Source organism: Herpailurus yagouaroundi, unplaced genomic scaffold, assembly GCF_014898765.1.
Source record: "Herpailurus yagouaroundi ecotype Mexico unplaced genomic scaffold, PumYag 200, whole genome shotgun sequence".
NCBI classification, from domain to species: domain Eukaryota; kingdom Metazoa; phylum Chordata; class Mammalia; order Carnivora; family Felidae; genus Herpailurus; species Herpailurus yagouaroundi.
The window spans coordinates 999,849-1,019,619 of NW_024412431.1; the positions used below are offsets into that span (position 1 = coordinate 999,849).

The 19,771-nt window shown below is 54.7% G+C and overlaps 1 protein-coding gene and 1 long non-coding RNA gene across 3 annotated transcripts; one reads left to right on the plus strand and one right to left on the minus strand.

The window, feature by feature from the left end:
• Positions 1-645: 645 nt before the first annotated feature.
• Positions 646-3,991, minus strand: LOC121013848 (uncharacterized). Its single transcript, XR_005782944.1, has 2 exons — positions 3,915-3,991; positions 646-944 (listed from the first exon to the last, which is right to left on the minus strand). It is a non-coding gene; the product is annotated as an uncharacterized LOC121013848 (long non-coding RNA).
• Positions 3,992-4,464: 473 nt separating this feature from the next.
• Positions 4,465-7,746, plus strand: CLEC4G (C-type lectin domain family 4 member G). Of its 2 annotated transcripts, none has more exons than XM_040449754.1 (9): positions 4,465-4,598; positions 4,930-5,031; positions 5,373-5,426; positions 5,639-5,701; positions 5,834-5,938; positions 6,261-6,350; positions 6,550-6,698; positions 6,834-6,949; positions 7,089-7,211. In XM_040449754.1, the coding sequence occupies exons 1-9, from the start codon at positions 4,517-4,519 to the stop codon at positions 7,120-7,122; spliced, it is 795 nt and encodes a 264-aa protein (XP_040305688.1). In that variant the 5' UTR covers positions 4,465-4,516; the 3' UTR covers positions 7,123-7,211. The 2 variants fall into 2 exon arrangements, with proteins under 2 accessions (XP_040305688.1, XP_040305686.1); XM_040449752.1 differs by lacking the exon at positions 7,089-7,211 and adding an exon at positions 7,218-7,746 and having other exon boundaries at positions 4,466-4,598.
• Positions 7,747-19,771: the final 12,025 nt, after the last annotated feature.

The following is a 19,771-nucleotide window of genomic DNA, read 5'->3' on the forward strand; positions in this document are numbered from 1 at the left end:
ATACACTCCCCCAATTTTTTTTTTTTCAATTGTAAGACCTTGCACCTGACTCAAAATTAACTCCCAACTGTCTCAAAGACCCAAACGCAAAACCTAACACGGTTAGGAAAAAGCATGGGAGAAGTGTTTGGATTAGGCAAAGATTCCCTAGCTAGAACACCAAAAGCAAGATTCATAAAAGAAAAATGGGTAAATTGGATTTTGTCAGCATTTAAAACTTGGCTCTTTGAAAGCTGCTGTTAAGGGAATGAAGAGAAAAGCCACAGACTAGGAGAAAAGGTTGGAAAACCTCATATCTGATAAAAGATTTGTTACCAGCATATTCTAACGAACTCTCAAAACAATAAAATAAGCAACCCATTTTTTTTTTTTTTAATTAACGATCATTTCTTTTTTAGAGACAGAGACGGAGCACGAGTAGGGAGGGAGCAGAGAGAGAGACGGAGATGAAGAATCTGAAACAGGCTCCAGGCTCTGAACTGTCAGCACAGAGCCTGACGGGAGCCCGGTGCCCGATGCCCGATGTGGGGCTCGAACTCAGACCGAACGCGCAGACCGTGAGATCGTAACCTGAGCCGAAGTCAGAGGCTTAACCGACCGAGCCACCCAGGGGTCCCGGCAACCCAGTTTTAAAAAACACTCCTCATTGAAGTATTTTTATACATGTACAATGAGTGAGCATTAAGGTAGTTATCTTGGATAATCCATTCAAGGAAGCTCACTTAATCCAACTTAGTGAAGCCTGTATCCTTCACTTCATAGTGACGGAGACACTGGCGGGCACATACTGAGCCGTATTTTTGGAGCAGACTGTGCCAGTCTGAGCAGACACAGCAAGAACGAGAACCCTGGCCCAGCTTCTTCGGCTCCAGTAAAGCTGCCGGTGACCATCTTGCTCTCTCAGACGCAACGAGGCAATCCGTTTCTTTCAATGGGCAAAAGATCTGAAGAGACAGGTCACCAAAGGAAATATTCAGGTGGCAAAGAAACACGTGAAAGGATGCCCCACCTTCATTATTCATCAAGGGAACGCAAATGAAAATCACACCGCGCACATGACAGAATGGCCCAAATGAAAAAGGCTAACCATGCCATGTCCTGGCAAGAACGCGGAGGAAACGAAACTCTCATCCGTTGCCGGTCGGGTTGACACACGGCACAGCCACTTCGGAAAATCGTCTTGGCAGTTTCTTAAAAACTGAGACGCACGCCTCCCATGTAACGCAACCATCCACTCCTGGGTATATACCCAGGAGAAAGGAGAGCGTCCGTGCACGAAAACACTTGCTCCCAGAAGTTCACGGCACTTTTATTCGTGATCGCCACAACCGGAAGCAGCCCAAATGCCCACCAGCAGGTGAGCGTATAATTGAGCTGGCATATTCAGGCAACAAAATTCTACTCAGCAGTAGGAAGGAAGGAGGTATTAATGCAGCCACATGGATGAATCAAAATAATTATGCTGAGCAAACGAAACCAGTCTCGAGAGGCTGTATGCTGCCATTTCTACAAAATTCCAGAGAAATGCAAGCGAATCTAAAGACAAAAAGCAGATCGGTGGTTGCTGGGGGATGTTGGGGGTGGGGCGGCTGACCAGGGGGTGCAAAGAAACATGGGTGGTGATGGGTGCTTTCACGCTCCAGATTGTGATGGTTTCGTGGGTTTACTCGAAACCCGTCAAACTGTACACTTTAAAGGTGGACAGCTTATTGTATGTCAGTGATACCTCAACAAAACTTTGTTTTCAGGCACTTGAGAAAGTGAATCAAAATATTTCGAGTTAAAAATAATCACAACGTTTGGGGCGCCTGGGTGGCTCAGCCGGTTAAGCATCTGACTTTGGCTCAGCTCATGAGCTCGTGATGTGTGACTTTGGGCTTGGGATTCTCTCTCTTGCCCTCTCTCTGCCCCTTCCCCATCTGTCTCCTACATGGCCACAGAAACGTAACGAGTTGGGTTGACAAAAGCTTTATCACCTGTTGATGGTAACGATGAAGAAATGGGGTACCAAGAGAGTAAGTGCTTTGCCTGAGGTTATCTGGCTCATAGGTGAGATTTTATATCTTACTCTGTACGAGGCCCATTTTCTCCCACTGAAATGATTTCCTCTCGGCTCAGGATTCTTATTTAGAGAGACCAAGCACCAATGACAGACCCCAGGTACCCACCGAAGCCCTCGTCTCACCCTTCACTCAGCCAGATTCTCCATGGTCTCAAAGTTACTGCTTCGGGAAACATGCTAAAAGCACCCCCAAACAGTGAGGACAGCCGTTCATTTAAGGTAAGTCTGCTTTCGAGAAAGCCCTGCCTGGCCACGGAGCTGTCCACTTTGACCCAGTGGTAGAAAATTGCTACCATATTTATGGAAAGTTCAATGGGGACTTGGTCTACACGTCTGTTGGAGAGATTCCGCTCCAAGAATTTGCTGCACATTTCCAGATGTCTGACCCTACTTTTCCTGCTGCATTTATCAAGAGCCCGGCACCTCTGGCTGAATTTTGTGCACCAGACTCTCTTAGATTCCTGTTCCCTCCCTGATTCTCAGTTTTCCTTTGCCTTCTCAAAAAAAAAAAAAAAAAAAAAATCCTCTGTCTTTTCATCGTTTTTTGTTTAAGTTTATTTACTTTGACAGAGACAGAGACAGTGCGAGCAGGGGAGGGGCAGAGAGAGAGAACCCCAGGCAGGCTCTGTGCTGCCAGTTCGAGCCACCTGTGGGGCTTGAACCCACAAAACTGTGAGATGAGCCGAAACCAAGGGTCTGACGCTCAACCGACTGAGCCACCCAGGCGCCCCTCTCTGTCTTTTCATCTTACTTTATCATGTGTGTCTCTCTCATGTCTTTCTGGAACAAGGTAGGGAAATGGGCAGCAAATACAATTTTTAAATAACATGCGGATAATGTTTGTTATTTCTGAGGGTTGTTGAGAGGATTTGGGAAGGTGGAGTGTGTTTCTGCATCTACCAGGGGGGCTGGAATGAGGGAAGTACTCGATAAAAAAGATAACATTTGTCCCCCTCAGTGAAGGGCACTTACTGCCCAGCCCTGGCACCCCACCCCCCCTCCCCGGCGCCCCAAGCCTTTTATCCTGCTTGACTTAATCTTCTTTTTTTCATGGCACTAAGAGCTTGTTTATATATGACATTAGGGTTCTCACCCTCAGCGTTATGGACATTGGGAGTCGATGGTTTTTGGCGGGGGGCGGGGGGCGGGGGGGTGTCCTGTGGGTGTCCTCCACCCTCCACCTACTGTGATAGTCACAAACGTCTCCAGACATGGCCGCGGGTCTCCTGGGAAGCATAACCGCCCCCGGTCAAGAACCACGAGGCTACACAACTTAACTTTTTCGTTATGTTCATTATTTCGTTGTCTGTCCCTCTCTACCCCCATCTGGAATGCTTGCTCTGAGAAGGAAGGAATTTGCTTGTTTGGGTGGGGCACTGATGTGTGCCCAGTTCCTAGATTGATGCCTGGCCCAAGGTAGGTGCCCAATATTTATTGAAAGAATGAACATTTGGGGGGCGCCTGGGTGGCGCAGTCGGTTAAGCGTCCGACTTCAGCCAGGTCACGATCTCGCGGTCCATGAGTTCGAGCCCCGCGTCAGGCTCTGGGCTGATGGCTCAGAGCCTGGAGCCTGTTTCCGATTCTGTGTCTCCCTCTCTCTCTGCCCCTCCCCCGTTCATGCTCTGTCTCTCTCTGTCCCAAAAATAAATAAACGTTGAAAAAAAAATTAAAAAAAAAAAAGAAAGAATGAACATTTGGTGGGCTTTGTGCTCAGGGGTGGACATGCATAAGCTCACGTCTTTATCTTGGCATCCCTCGGGGGGAGGCCATGTCACTCTCCCTCACTGTCCCCCTTTGCACAGAGGAGAGAAGCTGAGGCTTCCAGAAACTACACACATACATCCCCACTCACCCAATGCAGAAGCTTAGCTGGCCACCACCCAACAGATGTCTGTGTTCTCCCTTCTGGCCAAGAAGGATTGAGTCAAGGTCAAATCGGGGGTCAAATCCAGCCTCCAGGCACCTGCAGGGGAGTTGAGGAAGCTGAGCTGGCCTGGAGGGCCAGGCCTGAGGAGACTTTCTCAGGGCCAGAACTTGGCTGGGCTCAACCTGCTCCTCTTGGGAAGGGGTCTGGCCCCCACACCTATAAGAGATGGGGGTGAGCTCCAAAATGAAGCCACCAGTATCCTCAGGGAGATGTTGCTGCAGCTACCGGGCCAGGGAGGCTGGAACTGCGTGCGTGCGCACGCGCACACACACACACACACACACACACACACACACACACCACTCCCCACCCCTCTCCACTCCCTCTGGCCCTTCTACCCCTCACCTCTAACTCCACTACCCCTCAACACACACACAAACTTCACACTTATCCCTAAACCAGCCCAGAACAGAGAGGGCCCTGCACTGTGATTGGTCCATGAGTCCCTGGTACCAGGAACTGAGAGGAAGGAGATGGAAAGGAAGGAAAAGAGTAGGCGGGACCAGCAGGGGGCTACATTTATATCTATGCCCAGGGCTGGGCGCCTGCTCACCATGGACACTGCCGGGTACAGCAAGTGGGACAGCAGGCTCGAGGAAGTCCCTGGAGGTATGAGCAAAAAGACAGCCTCCCCGGCCCCCTGGGGTCTCTCAGGCCAGAGGTTTGGGGTTTGACGGGAGCAGGGAGGGGAACAGCCAAGAGCGGGTCCATGCAGTGGGTGCAGAAGAGACACCACAGGCACCAGAACCAGCTGCACCTGGGTTCAGATTCTAACTCTGCCACTTAGAAGCTGTGTGACCATGAGCAAGTTGCTTCGTCTCTCTGAATCTCGGTTCCCTGGGAGGAACCCAAGCACCCAGGGCTCTGTCCTCGGGGGGCCAGAGATCCAGGGCAGTCCTGGTGCAGGAGGGACCCACGGAGCCCATCTGTGTTATCCCAGGGCACTGGGGACGCTGGGGACGGAGACTCCTCTTCCTGGCCCTGGTGCTGGTGGCAGCCTTAGCCCTGTGGGCCCTCATTCTGAGCATCCTATTTTCTAAGGGTGAGTGACCGTGTAATGAGGCCCCCCGGGGGGGACATAGACCTTCCCTCTGTCTCAGGACGCCCCCAGCTGGGTCCCGGACCCCTGTCCGGGTCGGGGGTGTGAACACGTGTGAACAGAGTTTGTGCATGTCTTTGGGCTGTGTGCACCCACCTGTGTATGCATATGCGTGCATGTCTCTCCTCGGCGTGTGTGTGTGTGTGTGTGTGTGTGTGCACATCACGTGCGCTGTGCGCCTGCCCGTCCCTTCTGTGCGTCCGGAGACGGGAGCTCCTGCACCCCCTGGGCAAGGGGAGAGTTCCGGAGGCCCCGGCCCCGCCTGCAGGAGCCTCTCTCCACAGCCTCCACAGAGCGAGGGGCGCTGTTCGGCCACCAGGACCTGCTGAGGACAAACGGTGCGTGCAGAACGGTGACTCGGTGACTCTTAGCGCCTCCCCCCCCCCCCCAGATGTGAGGGCCGGGAGTGTCTAGGACCCTGGAGACAGGGTAGTGGGTGGGTGAGGACCCCTTCGGTCCCAGGGGTTGGCCCCGGAGTGGGGGAGGGTGTCCTGTTTGAGTCCCCGCAGATGACCTGGAGTGTGTGGGGGGCGTGCGGGGGTCATTCCAGCCTCGAAGCAGAAGGCGGCGCTGGGTGTTTTGAACGCGGAGGTCCGAGCCTGCAACAGCTGCTGTAAGACGAGTGTGCTGGGGCGGGGCTTGGGCCGGGATTGGAGGCGGCGAGCCGGGATGGTCTGTGGCAGGTGGGGGCGGGGCAGGTTGGTCACCGACGTCCCGCGCCTATCCTCCCCCCCGTCCTTCCCAGGCTCGGGGACACAGACGCTGCTAGAGAAGGCACGCGCGGAGCTGGGGGAGGCGCAGGCGAAGCTGATCGAGCAGGAAAGTGCCCTCAAAGAACTGAGCGATCGCGGTGAGAGCTGGACATTGCCTCGACCCCTGATCCCTCACCCGGGCTGTCACTCAACCCTTGACTCACATACTAACACCTATCCTGAAGAGGGTTACCGCGACCCTATCCTGTGATCCTGACCTCTGACCGCTGGACTCTGATCTCGACTCCAACTCCTAACCCCAAGCGCAACTTGGCCCCAACCAGCTGTAACAGTCCTTGACGGTGATGTCATTCTTGACCATGACCATGACCCCGGACGTGGATGCTGACTTTTTACCTAATCATGACCCTACTCCCGACCCTGACCTGAGCCATAATCTGGACTCCCTTGACCTCGCAGTGACCCAGAGCTTGGCTGAAGCGAGCAGGGACCGCGAGGACATCCGCAGTGAGCTCCTCAGGGCTCTGGAGGCCGCCCGGCTGGGGAACAGTGAGCAAGACAGAGGGGAGAGAGGAGGGGACAAGTGGACCCTACGTGTGGGCCTCGGGATGCGCCCCGTCCTGCCCTTTGACCTTGGCCTGTTCTCTGTGGCTCCGCCCCTAGACCTCGGGGGTCCACCTCCCCCCAATTTTTTCCGTCTGCTCTACCCCGGGGGCAATTCACCTCTTTGACCTTCGCCATCCCACAGGCTCCTGTGAGGAGTGCCCCGCATCGTGGCTGCCCTTCCAGGGCTCCTGCTACCTTTTCTCCATCCTGCGGGCCACGTGGGAGGAGTCGCAGCGCAACTGCGCGGGCTCCGGCGGACATCTGGTGATAGTGGGGGACCTGGAGGAGCAGGTGGGCAGTCCTCCCCCGCCCCCCCCCCCCCGAGGTCCCAGGAGGGAGGCGGAATTCACCTGAGGGGGCGGGGCCTGGGAGGGGCGGGGCGGGGGCGAGGCGGACCCCGCGGGCTCAGTGTCCTTCCCCGCGCAGGGCTTCCTGAGTCGGAACACGCGCGGCCGCGGTTACTGGCTGGGCCTGAGGGCCGTGCGCCGCGCGCGCCAGATCCAGGGCTACCAGTGGGTAGACGGAGTCCCGCTCAGCTTCAGGTGAGGGAAGGGACTTGGGGAGAGGGACGGGTCAGACCCCAGGGGCAGTGCTGTGGCCAGACCTGTGGGGATGGGCAGGCTGGACCCCAGGACCTGGCGGAGGGTTTAAATTCCGGGAGTTTAGAAAGCTGTCTCCCAGGTGCACGCTCAAGTTAGACCCTCGGAGTGTCTAGGTTGGACCCAAGCAATAAACAGGATAGATCCTCAGGGCTGGACGCCAGGCCCGTCCTCAGACTCCCAGAAACAGCCCCCCGACAAACCTCCGCAGCCACTGGAACCTGGGGGAGCCCAATGACTCTATGGGGCGCGAGGACTGCGTGATGATGCTACGCACTGGGATGTGGAACGATGCACCGTGCGACAATGAGAGGGACAACTGGATTTGTGAGAAGAGGCGCAGCTGTTGACCCCGCCCCGTGTCCCGCCCACCGCCCGGCGGGCGGTCCCCTGAGCGGTTCACCTTCCCGGCGCCGCCCACCGCCATCGATTTCTTCATTTTCCCCCATCCACGGCTACCGAGAGCCATCCCGCCCAGTCCTGTCAGGTACAGGCCCTGGGACCTCTGCTCCAGCCTCACCGCCGGCCCTCAGGTGGTCATAACCGAGCCTCCACCCGACCCAAACCGCGGGCGGCCCACTGTCCCCACCTCCCTCCCCGGCCAACACCGGGCAACTCTGGACGAGCTGTTTGGTGTTCTTGCATTTTTTTCCCCCCAGACTGGGAAGCCTTACAGACGGGGGTTTTGTGAGTTGTCTTCGCAGCCCTTAGGAAGCATCAATAAATGCTTGAGAAATGAATCTTGGTTCATGGCTTTGGTGAGCTGTTCAACGTTTAATCTCAGAGACCCTGATATTTATCCCTGTGAGTGACCCTGACCTCTCTCAGTGACCTCCCGGTCCTATGGTGCCCCAAAACTCAGGGCATAACGTGTACTGGGCCAGGACGGCTGTAGGGCACCGGGGACACTGGAATGACTCAGACCGAGCGCTCTGATCTAGCAGGGCACTGGAACAATGCTATGATCAGTGACTCCAAGGAGTGGACAAGGCCCTGAGGCAGGTGGGAGAGGGGCTGCCCGGGCCTGAAGAGCAAGTCCTTTCTGGCTTGGGCACCTAGGTTCGGTGACCACTGGCTGGAGCGATCAGGAAATACATTGCAGAGAACATGGCCTTTTGAGCAACAACGGGAGGACCTGGGAAGGAAGGTCTTTGCAAGCAGGGGGTGTTAAGTATGGCTGAACCCATTCTGGGGGGTGCAGGGTGCACCGAGCCTGGCTTTCGCAGCTGGGGACTTTTGATCTGAATTCACCCTGCACTCCCAAAGTTTCCTGCTCCTGTCCTGGAGACATGGGGGCTCTCCCAGAATTTCCAGTGGAGATAGGTCCAACTGAGGGGAAGGACAGGTTAGTGGCCTTTAGTCCTGGGCAGCTTGGGAGCTCCCAGACCCCCTGGCCAGGGGAGACCTCGCTGAGAACCCCGACACTTCTCTGGGTGCTCTCCTCTACTGGGTGCTCTGCTCGCCCAGAGCGAGGCACTAACCAGGCTCAGGAGCCACCTCTGTCCCCAACAGATAACCTACCTAGGGGACTGCTGGCCAGACTGATGAATTTCCAGGCAGTCAGCTTGGAGGGGTATGAGTGTTGTGGCGCTGCTGTAACTAATGACCGCCAGCTTGATGGCTTACTAACAACACCATCCTCTTACGGTTCTGGAAATCTGAAGTCCAAAGTTAGTTTTCCTGGACCAAGATCAAGGTGTCACCAGAGCCAGGCTCCCTCTGGAAACTCCAGGGGAGAATCAGCCTCCTTGCCTTTTCTAGTGTCTAGACCTGCACCCCTCACACTCCCTGGCTCCTGGCCCCTTCTTCCGTTTCCAAAATCGGTGGGGTAGTATCTTGCTTCACTGACCACAGTGCCGTCCAAGTCAAATCTCCCTCTGCCTCCCTTCTTACAAAACAGCTTGTGATTGCTGTTTAGGGCCCACCCAGATAATCCAGGAGGATCCCCTGGGATATTGTAAACAGTTGTAAAACTAATCACCCTGACTTAGCTCAGATGCCACCCACAGGTGAAAGGTACAGTTCCTTTTTCTTTCTAAACATTTATTTATTTTTGAGAGAGAGAGAGAGAATCCCAAGCAGGTAAACACCGTCAGTGCAGAGCCCGACGCGGGGCTTGAACTCACAAAACCGTGAGATCGTGACCTGAGCTGAAATCAAGAGTCGGACGCTCAACCAACTGAGCCACCCAGGCGCCCCCCCCCCATCTTTTAAAAATTTTATTGGCGCAGTTGGTTAAGCGTCCGACTTCAGCCAGGTCACGATCTCGAGGTCCGTGAGTTAGAGCCCCGCGTCAGGCTCTGGGCTGATGGCTCGGAGCCTGGAGCCTGTTTCCGATTCTGTGTCTCCCTCTCTCTCTGCCCCTCCCCCGTTCATGCTGTGTCTCTCTCTGTCCCAAAAATAAATAAAAAACGTTGAAAAAAAATTAAAAAAAAATTTTTTTATTTAAGTGATCTCTACACCCAACACGGGGCTCGAACTCATGACCCCGCGATCAAGAGTCGTATGCTCTTCTGACTGAACCAGCAAAGCAAGATCGCCCTCACTGCAGACACCCGCTGCAAGTTTGGGGTTGCCTAGGCCACCTGCTCTTTGAACTAACTGATTCTGACCGACTGGTAGAAATTCAGAGGATCTCACAATCCCCCCTCTCCCCGGTTCCCTAATTCGCTAGAATGACTCATAGAACTCAGGAGAGTTTGCTACAGTTCTTACAGTTTTATTATAAAGGACACATCCAGACTGGCCCAATGAAGAGACCCGTGTGGCGACGGCCAGGAGGGTCCCAAACACAGAGCTTTTGTGTTCAGTCCCCAGGGACTCAGGTCATGTCACTTTCCCGGCACAGTGATGTTTCCACCAACCAGGAGGCTCCTCTGAGAGTTGGTGTCCAGAATTTTTATTGGGACTTCATTTTGAAGGCGTGGTTGATGGAATCACAGGCCACACGATCCCGTCTCTGGAGCTCAGAGAGCTGGTCTCTCTGGCATGACCAGCCCCCCCCCTCCCTGAGCTATCCCCTCCGTATAACTCAGGTGTGGCCCAAGGGGCCCCCACAAATGACAAAGACACTCCTATCACTCGGGAAATCCCAAGGGTGCAGATGATCCCTTCCAGGAACAAAGGACAAAGACCCGCCAAATTCTGAAATACCTACATCTTCCCACCTCTAAATTCTTAGTCACATCTGCAAAATCTCTGTTGCCATGTAAGATGACGGTCAAGGTTCCAGGGATCATGACGTGGATATCTTTAGGGACCACTGTGCAGCCTCGCACCAGACGTGACCAGCTGACAAACAGACTCGCAGGTAGGGCAGCAGCCAGAGCACCTGCCTGGTGGCCCAAGTGCTTGGTGAGTGGGGTCAGTGATGGTCTGGAGGACAGACACCCCGCAGCACAGACGGGCAAAGAGGCCCAGGTGTCTCTCCCGGGAATGGAGCTGAATGGGCACCGTGGTTGAGGCAGAAGGGGGTGGCCCCAGAGTTAAGCAGGAGCTGCCCTGGGATCTTTTATTTATTTTTTTAATGTTTACTGATTTTTGACAGAGAGAGAGAGTGGCAGGGAGAGAGAGAGGGAGACACAGAATCTGAAGCGGGCTCCCGGCTCTGAGCTGTCGGCCCAGTTCAAGCTGACACGGGCTTGAACACACAAACTTCGAGATCGTGACCTGAGCCAAAGTTGGATGCTCGACCGCCTGAGCCACCCAGGCGCCCCTGCCCTGGAATCTTTCAGAGACCCGGCTCCGGCTAGAGCAAGCCCCTCAGCTCAGACATTGGGGTCTGGGGCCTGAGGGGGCCCTGGGTAGGAGCCCAGACAAGGTGACTGGCCTAGAGCCCCCCCTCATGCCCTCTGCCATCTGCCCTGCCCCCTCCCGGTCAGCTCGCAGGCACTGCCTCCCCGCTGCCTGGCTCAAACCTGTCAGCATCCAGTTGGCACACGAAGACCCTGCATGAAAGGGTCAGGGTCAAGTTCCCCAACTTTGGCTTCTTGGTCCCAGGCCCTCCCTCCTCCAAGATTCGACCTCCCTGGGAAGCAAGGCGTCCCTGGAGCCTAACCTAACCCCAGAACAGACCTCGGCCTTTGGTTGGCTTTTGTTTTCCTGGAGAATCAGTCTTGCCAGAAAGACTACATTCTAAAGCTGATACAGGAGGGGACCTGAATACTGAGAAGCCCTGTGATGTTTCCCCCCCGCCGAGAGGCTGGCTGGGCCAGGCCAGCAGTCTTAATGATGGACCTCCTTTCCTGGAGACCCCAGAGGCTCTGAGAGCCCCCCGTAAGATCCGAAATACACCTGTAATGTGCCCGGGACATAACAGTGATTGCTCAGAACACCTGATAGGCCCGTAGCGGACAGAACGACAGTCCCCCAAAGATGTCCGTGTCCTAATGCCCTGAACCTATGAATATGCCGCCTTATATGGCCACAGGGACTAGGCACGTGTGATTGAATTAAGGGTTTTGCGGTGAGGACGTCATCCCGGGTTGTCCAGGTGAGCCCGTTGTAATCACAAGGGTCCTCGAAAGTGAAAGGAGGAGGCAGGAGAACATCGGGGAGGGAGACGTGGCTACGAAATTTTTAATTTAATTTAATTTAATTTAATTTTTTAAATCCTTATTTTTTTTTAATGTTTTTATTTATTTTTGAGACAGAGAGAGACAGAGCGTGAGCAGGGGAGGGGCAGAGAGAGAGAGGGAGACACAGAATCGGAAGCGGGCTCCAGGCTCTGAGCTGACAGCACAGAGCCCGATGTGGGGCTCGAACTCCCAGACGGTGAGATTATGACCTGAGCCGAAGTCGGAGGCTTAAATGACTGAGCCACCCAGGTGCCCCCAATTTTTTTTTTTTTAATTTTAAAAATAACGTCTTAACCTCCCACCCACCCCCGAAAGGATAAAAAACCAATTTCCCCCCAGAGCCTCAAGACCAATGCCACTCTGCGGACACCTTGACTTCGGGCCAGCGAGACTGATGTCAGACATCTGCTTTCCAGAACCGTGAGATAATGAGTCTGTGTTGTTTTAAGCCACTAAGTTTGAGGTAATTTATCACCACAGCCACTGGGGACTAAATAGGAGTTTCCCTGAAGGTCACCCATAACTCAGCGGTAACCAGCCCTCTGTGATAATCCTGCAACATACCTTAACATGTCTGTGGGTGCCTATGCCCCGCCATAAAAGCATCTTGACTTCACAGAAGCCACTGGAAACACCAGTAACAAACTTTGAACACCCATAACATGGCAGTCACCACTTGAGATCTAACCGTCACGTCCCGTCAGCTGACAATACACATATACCTCCTACTTTGACTAAGGTGGCCACATGTCTCTATTTGTCTCGCGTGGTCCTCGTTTGCACTTGCTCCCCATATAACTATTTTTTAAAAAATAATTTTAGAGGCGACTGGGCGGCTCCGTCGGTTGAGCGACCGACTCTTGATTTTGGATCAGGTCACGATCTCATGGTCACGGGATCGAGCCCCGCCTTGGGCTCCTGCTGAGCGTGGAGTCTGCTTAAGATTCTCTCTCTCCCTCTGCCCCTTTCCCCCACTCCTGGTCTCTCTCTTTCTCTCTAAAAAACAAATTTTTGTAAATTATTTTAAAAATCGACTTTGTTGACGTGCAACTGATACACAATAGAATGTACCAACTTATCACACCCATTCGGACAAGGTCTGTCAAAAAACAGCAACGACAAAACGGCAGGTGCCGGCCAGGACGTGGAGAAACTGGAACCCTCATGTATGGCTGGTGGGAAAGTAAAATGGGGCAGCCGCTGTGGAAAACAGTATGCGGACCCCCCCCCCCCCAAATTAGGAACAGATTACCATTGATCCAGCAATCCCATTCCAACCCAAGCGTCCGCTGCCCGATGAACAGATACACAAAATGCAGTCCATCTATACAATGGAATATGATTCAGCCTTAAAGGAAAGACATTCTGGGGCACCTGGGTGACTCAGTCGGTTAAGCGTCTGCCTCTCGATCTGGGCTCAGGTCATAATCTCACGGTTCATGCGATCGGGCCCCATGTCGGGCTCTATGCTGACGGCATAGAGCCTGCTTGGGATTCTCTCTCTCTTTTCTCTGCCCCTCCTTCCGTTGGGTCTCTCTCTCTCCTGTCACTCTCTCTCTCTCAAAAAATAAACTTCTTTTTGTGAGAGAGAGAGTGTGCAAATGAGCAAGGGACAGAGAGAGAGAGAGAGAGAGAGAGAAGGGGGGCTCACCCGCCGTGGGGCTCAAACTCATGAACCGTAAGATCATGACCTGAGCCAAAGTCAGAGGCTTAATGCCTGAGCCACTCAGGTGCCCCCCAAATAAATATAAACTTAAAAAAAAAGGACATTCTGACACCTGCTACAACACGGATGAAACTTGAGGACACTATGGTCAGTGAAATAAAACCGGTCACAAAAGGACGGATCGTGTACTATTTCACTTACGTGAGGTATCTAGAGTAGTCCAACTTGTAGGAACCGAAAGTCGAATGGTGATGGCCAGTCCCTGGGAGGGAGGGAGAAACGGACAGCTGTTGTTTCATGAGTATAGAGTTTCAGTTTTGCAAAACGAAAAACTTCTAGAGATTGGTTGCCCAACAATGTGAATATACTTAACACTACTGTTAAGTGTATGCACTATACCACACGCTTAAAAATAGCTAAGACACGGGGCGCCTGGGTGGCTCAATGGGTTACGCCTCTGACTCCTGCTTTGGGCTCAGGTCAGGATCTCACAGTTTGTGCGATCGAGCCCCACGCTGGGCTCTGTGTTGACAGCATGGAGCCTGCTTGGGATTCTCTCTCTCCCTCCCTCTCTCTCTCTCAAAATAAATAAACATCTGTTGAAATAGCTAAGATGTGTATTTTGTTATGTGCATTTACGCCACGATCACAATTTTAAAAAGGCAACGCACCCACTTCAAGCTTACAATTCAACAAGGTTCCAGACGGAACATTTCCAACCTCCCCTCACATTCCTTCCCGACCCCCTGCCCCAGGCCACTGCCGCTCTGCCGTCCATCGTGACTCGCTACGCTTGCTTTTTCTGGATGTCGTCTGAATTGAGCCCCACGGTATGGACCCTCTTGTGCCCGGCTTCTCTCTCCAGGCGTGATGTTTTCGAGATTCACCCACGCTCTTGTGTGTATCCAGTCTGTTCCTTTTCGTCTCTGTCTCGTCTGCCATCGCGTGGCTGGACCACAACGTGCGCATCCGTTCACCTGTTGACAGGTGTTTGTGCGGCTGCGATGTTAATTAGTATGAATTAAGCTGCCGCGAACACTCCTGCACAGATCTCTCTACGGATTTCCATGGTCGCTTCTCTCGGGGGAATCTCTAGGCGTGGGTCGGATGGTAGGTGAACGTGACTTCCGGTCTCCCAAAGGGGTTGTGCCATCTTGGGTCCCCACGCTCAGCAATGTCTCGAAGCTCCGGCGGCTCGGGGAGGGTATTTCTGACCCAGGAAAGCCTTCAGCAGTTCTAAATCCAGGTGGAAGAGTTTATCTAGAGAGGCGCAGGAAGGGAGGAAATGCTGCTGGAGGTTGAGGCAGATAAAGGGGGAAAGCAGGAAGCTGGTGGTAACATGTGCCTGATAATCCGTGTTCTCGTGGGAAGATAAGCCTGGGGACGGGGAAGCAGGAGGTGGGGGGGGGGGGGGGGAGGTCTCTGCTATTTGGTATTACAGCCCCTGAACCAAGACCAAGGAGGAGGTTGGTGAGCAAAGCTGGAGAGAAAGAGTCAGATCAACTCTCTTGTGAGCAAGGAGCAATTTCATTCATTCATTCATTCATTCACTCACTCAGTGCAATTATTTCCCTACCCATAAACACTTCTCAGCATTTATGATATGCCAGGCACAGGGATTCCAATGGAGAACAAGAGGTCAGGGTCTCTGGCCACAGAGGAATCCGAAAAAACAGGCAGAGCGGAAGCAGCCATTTGTGAAATATTACAGACTTTACGAGCCCATTTATATGAAATTATCGAAACAGGCAAAACTACTCTGGGGTAAAGGAGACGTGAGAACTGTAGTTATGTGGGAGCAGAGGCAGGGGTTGCTTAGGGAGAGCCGTGAAAGAACTTTCCGAAGGAATGGATACGTCTTAACAGGGATTTGGGTTCCACAGGCGAATGCATTGGTCAAAGGTCGAAGAAAACGCACTCGGGATTTGCACGTTTTATTGTTTTACTCAAAAGGAAAAAAAGTCAGAATGGCAAATATTGGACTCTAGTTGGTGTTTTGTGGGCTAGAGTTTTAGGGGGAAATGAGCTGATGTCTGCAACTTACTTTAAAAAATGCAGAAAATTTTAAGATGGGGATTGAGGGGCAGAGGGATGCATTGATGTGTAATATACCAATTTTGCAGTCTAGGGGTAGGTTTCTCATTCTTAAACTCATTTTTTCTGTATGCTTGAAAATTGTCATAATGAGGGGCGCCTGGGTGGCTCAGTCGGTTGGGTGGCCGACTTCGGCTCAGGTCATGATCTCTCGGTCCGTGAGTTCGAGCCCCGCGTCGGGCTCTGTGCTGACAGCTCAGAGCCTGGAGCCTGTTTCCGATTCTGTGTCTCCCTCTCTCTGACCCTCCCCTGTTCATGCTCTGTCTCTCACTGTCTCAAAAATAAATAAAACGTTAAAAAAAATTTTTTTTTAAAAAAAGAAAATTGTCATAACGCAATGTTGGGGTTCAGGTTGTGGTTGGTGCCTTTCTGGGGCTCCCAGTCTGGTGGGCAGAGGGGAAGGTGATGAGGAGGGATAGAACATGGTATGCTCCCAGGATAAGGTTGCAGGTGGAAGGTTCTGGAAAAGCAACCCCCCATACCCTGCACTTCTAGTCTGAGGGGGGAAGGCAGGGGAGAGAAATGAGGGTCTGTCTCCGAGGGGCCAAGGGGTCTTGTGCTGGGAAGCAGGGAGTAGGGGCATGGAGGGTACCCCCGGTGCCCCCTGACCCTTTCCCAGTGGGTGTCCCCACCACCAGCCCCCTGAGTGACACACGACCACTTTCTGGGGCTGAGTCAGCAAGTCAGTGGTGACCCTGAAGCCCAGCCAGGTTTCCTGGACAGACCGGCCCCACCCATCACCCCACTTTCCCAGGAAGTGACCTTGTGACAGAATAGACTGTTCTTTCCAAACTCCGACTGCCCTCCCCCCATCCTAGGAAACCCCCTGAGATCCCAAGGCCTCTTACCAGGTTGGCTGAGGTGTCTGGGGAGTCCCCCAAGGTAGGGCAGGACACACTCTCCTCAAGCCCTTGCTAGCCCCTTCCCCATCTGCCTCAAACCCCCACCCCCATCCCATCCCTGGCTCCAGACACAGATGGCTCCGGTGGGTGTGCTTGCCACTTACACACTGGGTGAGGCTGGGCACGTGACTTTCCTCTCTGTGCCTCTGGTTTTGCATCCACCAAATGGGTTGGCAACAGCAACAGCATTTTCGAGCATTGCGATCAGCGGAATAATGGTTCCCAAAAGGTGTCCCTGTCCCAGTCCCCGGAACCTGTGATGATGTAGCCTTACGTGGTGAAAGGGACTTTACAGACGGGATTCGTTAAATCAAGGATCTGGAGGTGGAGGCCGTCCCGGGTTATCCGGGTGGCCCCAATGTCAGCATCACGAGTCCTTATAAGAGGGAGGCAATCAGGGGGCGCCTGGGTGGCTCAGTGGGTTAAGCATCTGGCTCTCGATTTCGGTTCAGGTCAGGATCTCACTGTTCGTGAGTTTGAGCCCCGCGTCGGGCTCTGTGCTGAGGGTGCAGAGCCTGCTTGGGATCCTCTCTCTCTCTCTCTCTCTCTCTCTCTCTCTCTCTCTCTCAAAATAAATAAATAAGTTAAAAACCGAAGAGGGAGGCAGGAAGATCAGAGTCTGAGAAGGAGATGTGACAACAGCAGCAGAGTCGGAGAGGGATCAGAAGTTCTCCGCTGCCGACTTCAAAGCTGGAGGAAGGGGCCACAAGCCAAGAGGTGTGGGCCCCTGTAGAAGCGGAAAGAACAGCAAGGAAACCGATTCTCCCCTTGACTTTCCAGGAGCATAGCCCTGTGGACGCCTTGATTTTAGCCCAGTGAGGCCTGTGCTGGGACTTCTGACCTCCAGCTCTGTGAGATAATAAACGTATGTTGTTTAAAGCCGCCGAGTCAGCGGCTGGTACGTCCTTAGCGCAGTCCTAGGACGCTCACACGGCTGTGACGCCTCGTGGCGCAGCTACGGCGTGCCGTGTGCCGTGTGCCGAGCCCTGGGCTGGGGACGCGGTGACAGTCCCGCCCCTCCCACTCCCGGAGCGCACCTTCCGGCGGGTACCGGTAACAAGCAAACCACACGCGTCCACGCACAGGAGGTAGGTCATAGAGACCGTCCCAGGGGTGACTGTCACCTCCCTCAGAGAGCAGACACCTGGAGGACGAAGAAGGGCCACGGAGAGGCCTCGAAACCCAGAGAGGCCTGTGGGTGTGGCTGCAGCAAAGGGGCAACCGTGCAGGAGAAGGCGCCAGCCACACGGGGCCCGGCTGGCTGCGGGGGGCCAGGGCTTCCTTGGAGGGGCCTTCGCGGGGCGGAGTGTAGGGGTTACTCACGGGAGAGACTCCAGCGCTCCCCAGGGGCTTGTCTCCGTTCGGCACCTCTGGAAAGCTTTAGGAGCACGAGGCCCTAGGTAGGAGGATTGTGCTTATTCTCACTTTACAGATGGGGAAACTGAGGCCCGAGAGGATACAGTCAGCCCGCAGGGAAAGGGGGTGGAGCTGGAACGCCACCCGCCCTCTCCTCTGCCCACCCAGTGGGGCGTCGCCCAGTGGGGGGCAGTGACCAGATGTGTCCAGCAGGGGGCACACGCCTCCTGTGCTGGCCCAGCTGGAGAACCTTCGCGCAAAAGGGCCCCATGGAGTAGAAAAAGCACGCGATCTAGACCAAAGTCTTACGGGGCTGGGGGCCTGGGTCTCTGAGGGGCCGGGGACCTGGGGCCTGGATTTCTGAATCCCTGAGGGGCTGGGAGCCATCCTTCAGCCTGGTCCCCACACGGTACCCTGTCCCCTCAAAGAACCGTGGACATTGTCAGAAAGAAATCCCCGAATCTCCCAGTGCGGGCCTGGAACGTTCTCAGGATTCCTGGGATGAGCTGGCTCAGCCCCCCAGTCACTGGGGATGTGCTGGGATCTGGGGGGTGGTGTGGAGGTGTGGGCAGTGGGCCCCGGAAGGCCTTCTGAAGAAAGGATGTGGACAAGCCGACTTCTGGACCCCCTCATCCTGAGCCCCCCTCCAACCTCTCCCTCCATCCCAGCAACACACAGGAACAAAACCAGCTGGGCTCCAGACCCCCAGGCTCCGGGAAGATGAAAATGCAAAGCCAGCCTCCTCCTGTCCCACACTGGCCTTCCCTCTTCCTGTTGACAAGGTCACTGCAGGGGTGGGGGTCGGGGAGGGGAGTGAGGAGAGGTGTGAGTGAGTGGGGGGGGGTGTGTGGCTGGGAGCTGGGGCTAGCCCTCTGGCCCCTCAGCTCCCAGTTCTGGGGAAGGTGCCCATTTAATGTAGGAGCTCAGGGCTGGGGAGAGGGGAGTGCAGAGGGCTGTTGGTGGGGGTGGGGGGGTGGGCCTCTGAGCCTGTGAGTGAGTGAGGAGTGAGTTCAGGACCAAATGAAGGTCAGGGGAGGGGGCTGGGCAGAAGATGGAGAGTAGGAAATCAGCAGGGGTTGGGGGTGATTGAAGCCGAGGGGGGGTCTTGGAGAGGCAGAGAGAAGTCCCTGAGGGGAAACTGAGGCGTGCATGGGGGCGGGGAGGAGAGCAGAGGCAATTGGAGGGCTGTCAGTGGAAGAGAGCTACTTTTTCCCCATCAGCCTCTCCTCTGGGACAGCAAAGGGGACCCTCGTGCGTGTCTGTGTGACCGTGTGTGTCTGTGTCTGTCTGCACGTGTCCGTGGGCCTGGAATGTTCTCCGCGTGTCTGTGTGTTTCGTTTCTTTGTATGTTTCCGTGCGTTTATGGGCGGGGGGGGGGGGGGGGGTTGGGTTAGTACGTGTGATTGTGTTACTTGTGTCTCTGTGCACACGGGGTGTGTCTATCTTGTGTGTGGGGGGTGGCCACATTTGGACCTGTGTGTGTGTCCCTACCCCCGCGCCTACCTGTGCGTATCCCTCGTGTGATTCGTCGTGCGTGTGTGTGTCTGCGGTTAAGCCGCGTAGGGACCGTCGGTCTCTCTGTACCTGCGTGCCTCTGCCGATGACGGTGTCACGTCACCCCGTGTGTGTGCGTGCCTCTGTGTGCCTGCGTGTTGGGGGCCCCCACCTGTACCCCTCACTCGGCTCTCACGTGAGCCCGACCCCGGCCCTGCAGAAGTTCCACTTTCCCAGAGCACTGGGGTCCTTCCTGCAGGAGGTGATAAGGCTTCTGTGCCTGTCAGGGAGGCGCTGGCCAGGACCCAAAGCCCGGTGCCCTCCTCCGTCGGGGAAACTGAGACCCAAAGAGGGCAGAGGCTGGGGAAGCCACGTGGCCAAGCTGGGGGAGGCCGCAGGGCAAGCCCCTCTCTGGGACCTGGGGCCTCTGGGAAAAGAATGAATGGATTTCCCCTGTCTGGGAGGGGGCGGGGCACCACTCAAGGCTTTGAGGTTGCAAAGCCCCAGGGAGAGGGCCTCCGGCAGCCAGCGTGAAACAGAAGGAAAATCCAACCTTCCCGAGGGGTCTGCTCAGACCTCACTTCACGTCCCTCAGGTTCAGAACCCTCCAGTCTAAACTAGCCCTTCTCCCCCACCCCCACCCCCACCCCCAGGACCCTAACCCTGCTTTTCCAGC

Bases quoted from the DNA above. Each gene is read 5' to 3' on its own strand.
- CLEC4G (XM_040449752.1), top strand. From the start codon at position 4,517: ATGCCCAGGGCTGGGCGCCTGCTCACCATGGACACTGCCGGGTACAGC. The intron at 5,702-5,833 runs GTAAGACGAGTG...CGTCCTTCCCAG, and splicing joins CCGAGCCTGCAACAGCTGCT to GCTCGGGGACACAGACGCTG. The intron at 5,939-6,260 runs GTGAGAGCTGGA...TTGACCTCGCAG, and splicing joins CAAAGAACTGAGCGATCGCG to TGACCCAGAGCTTGGCTGAA.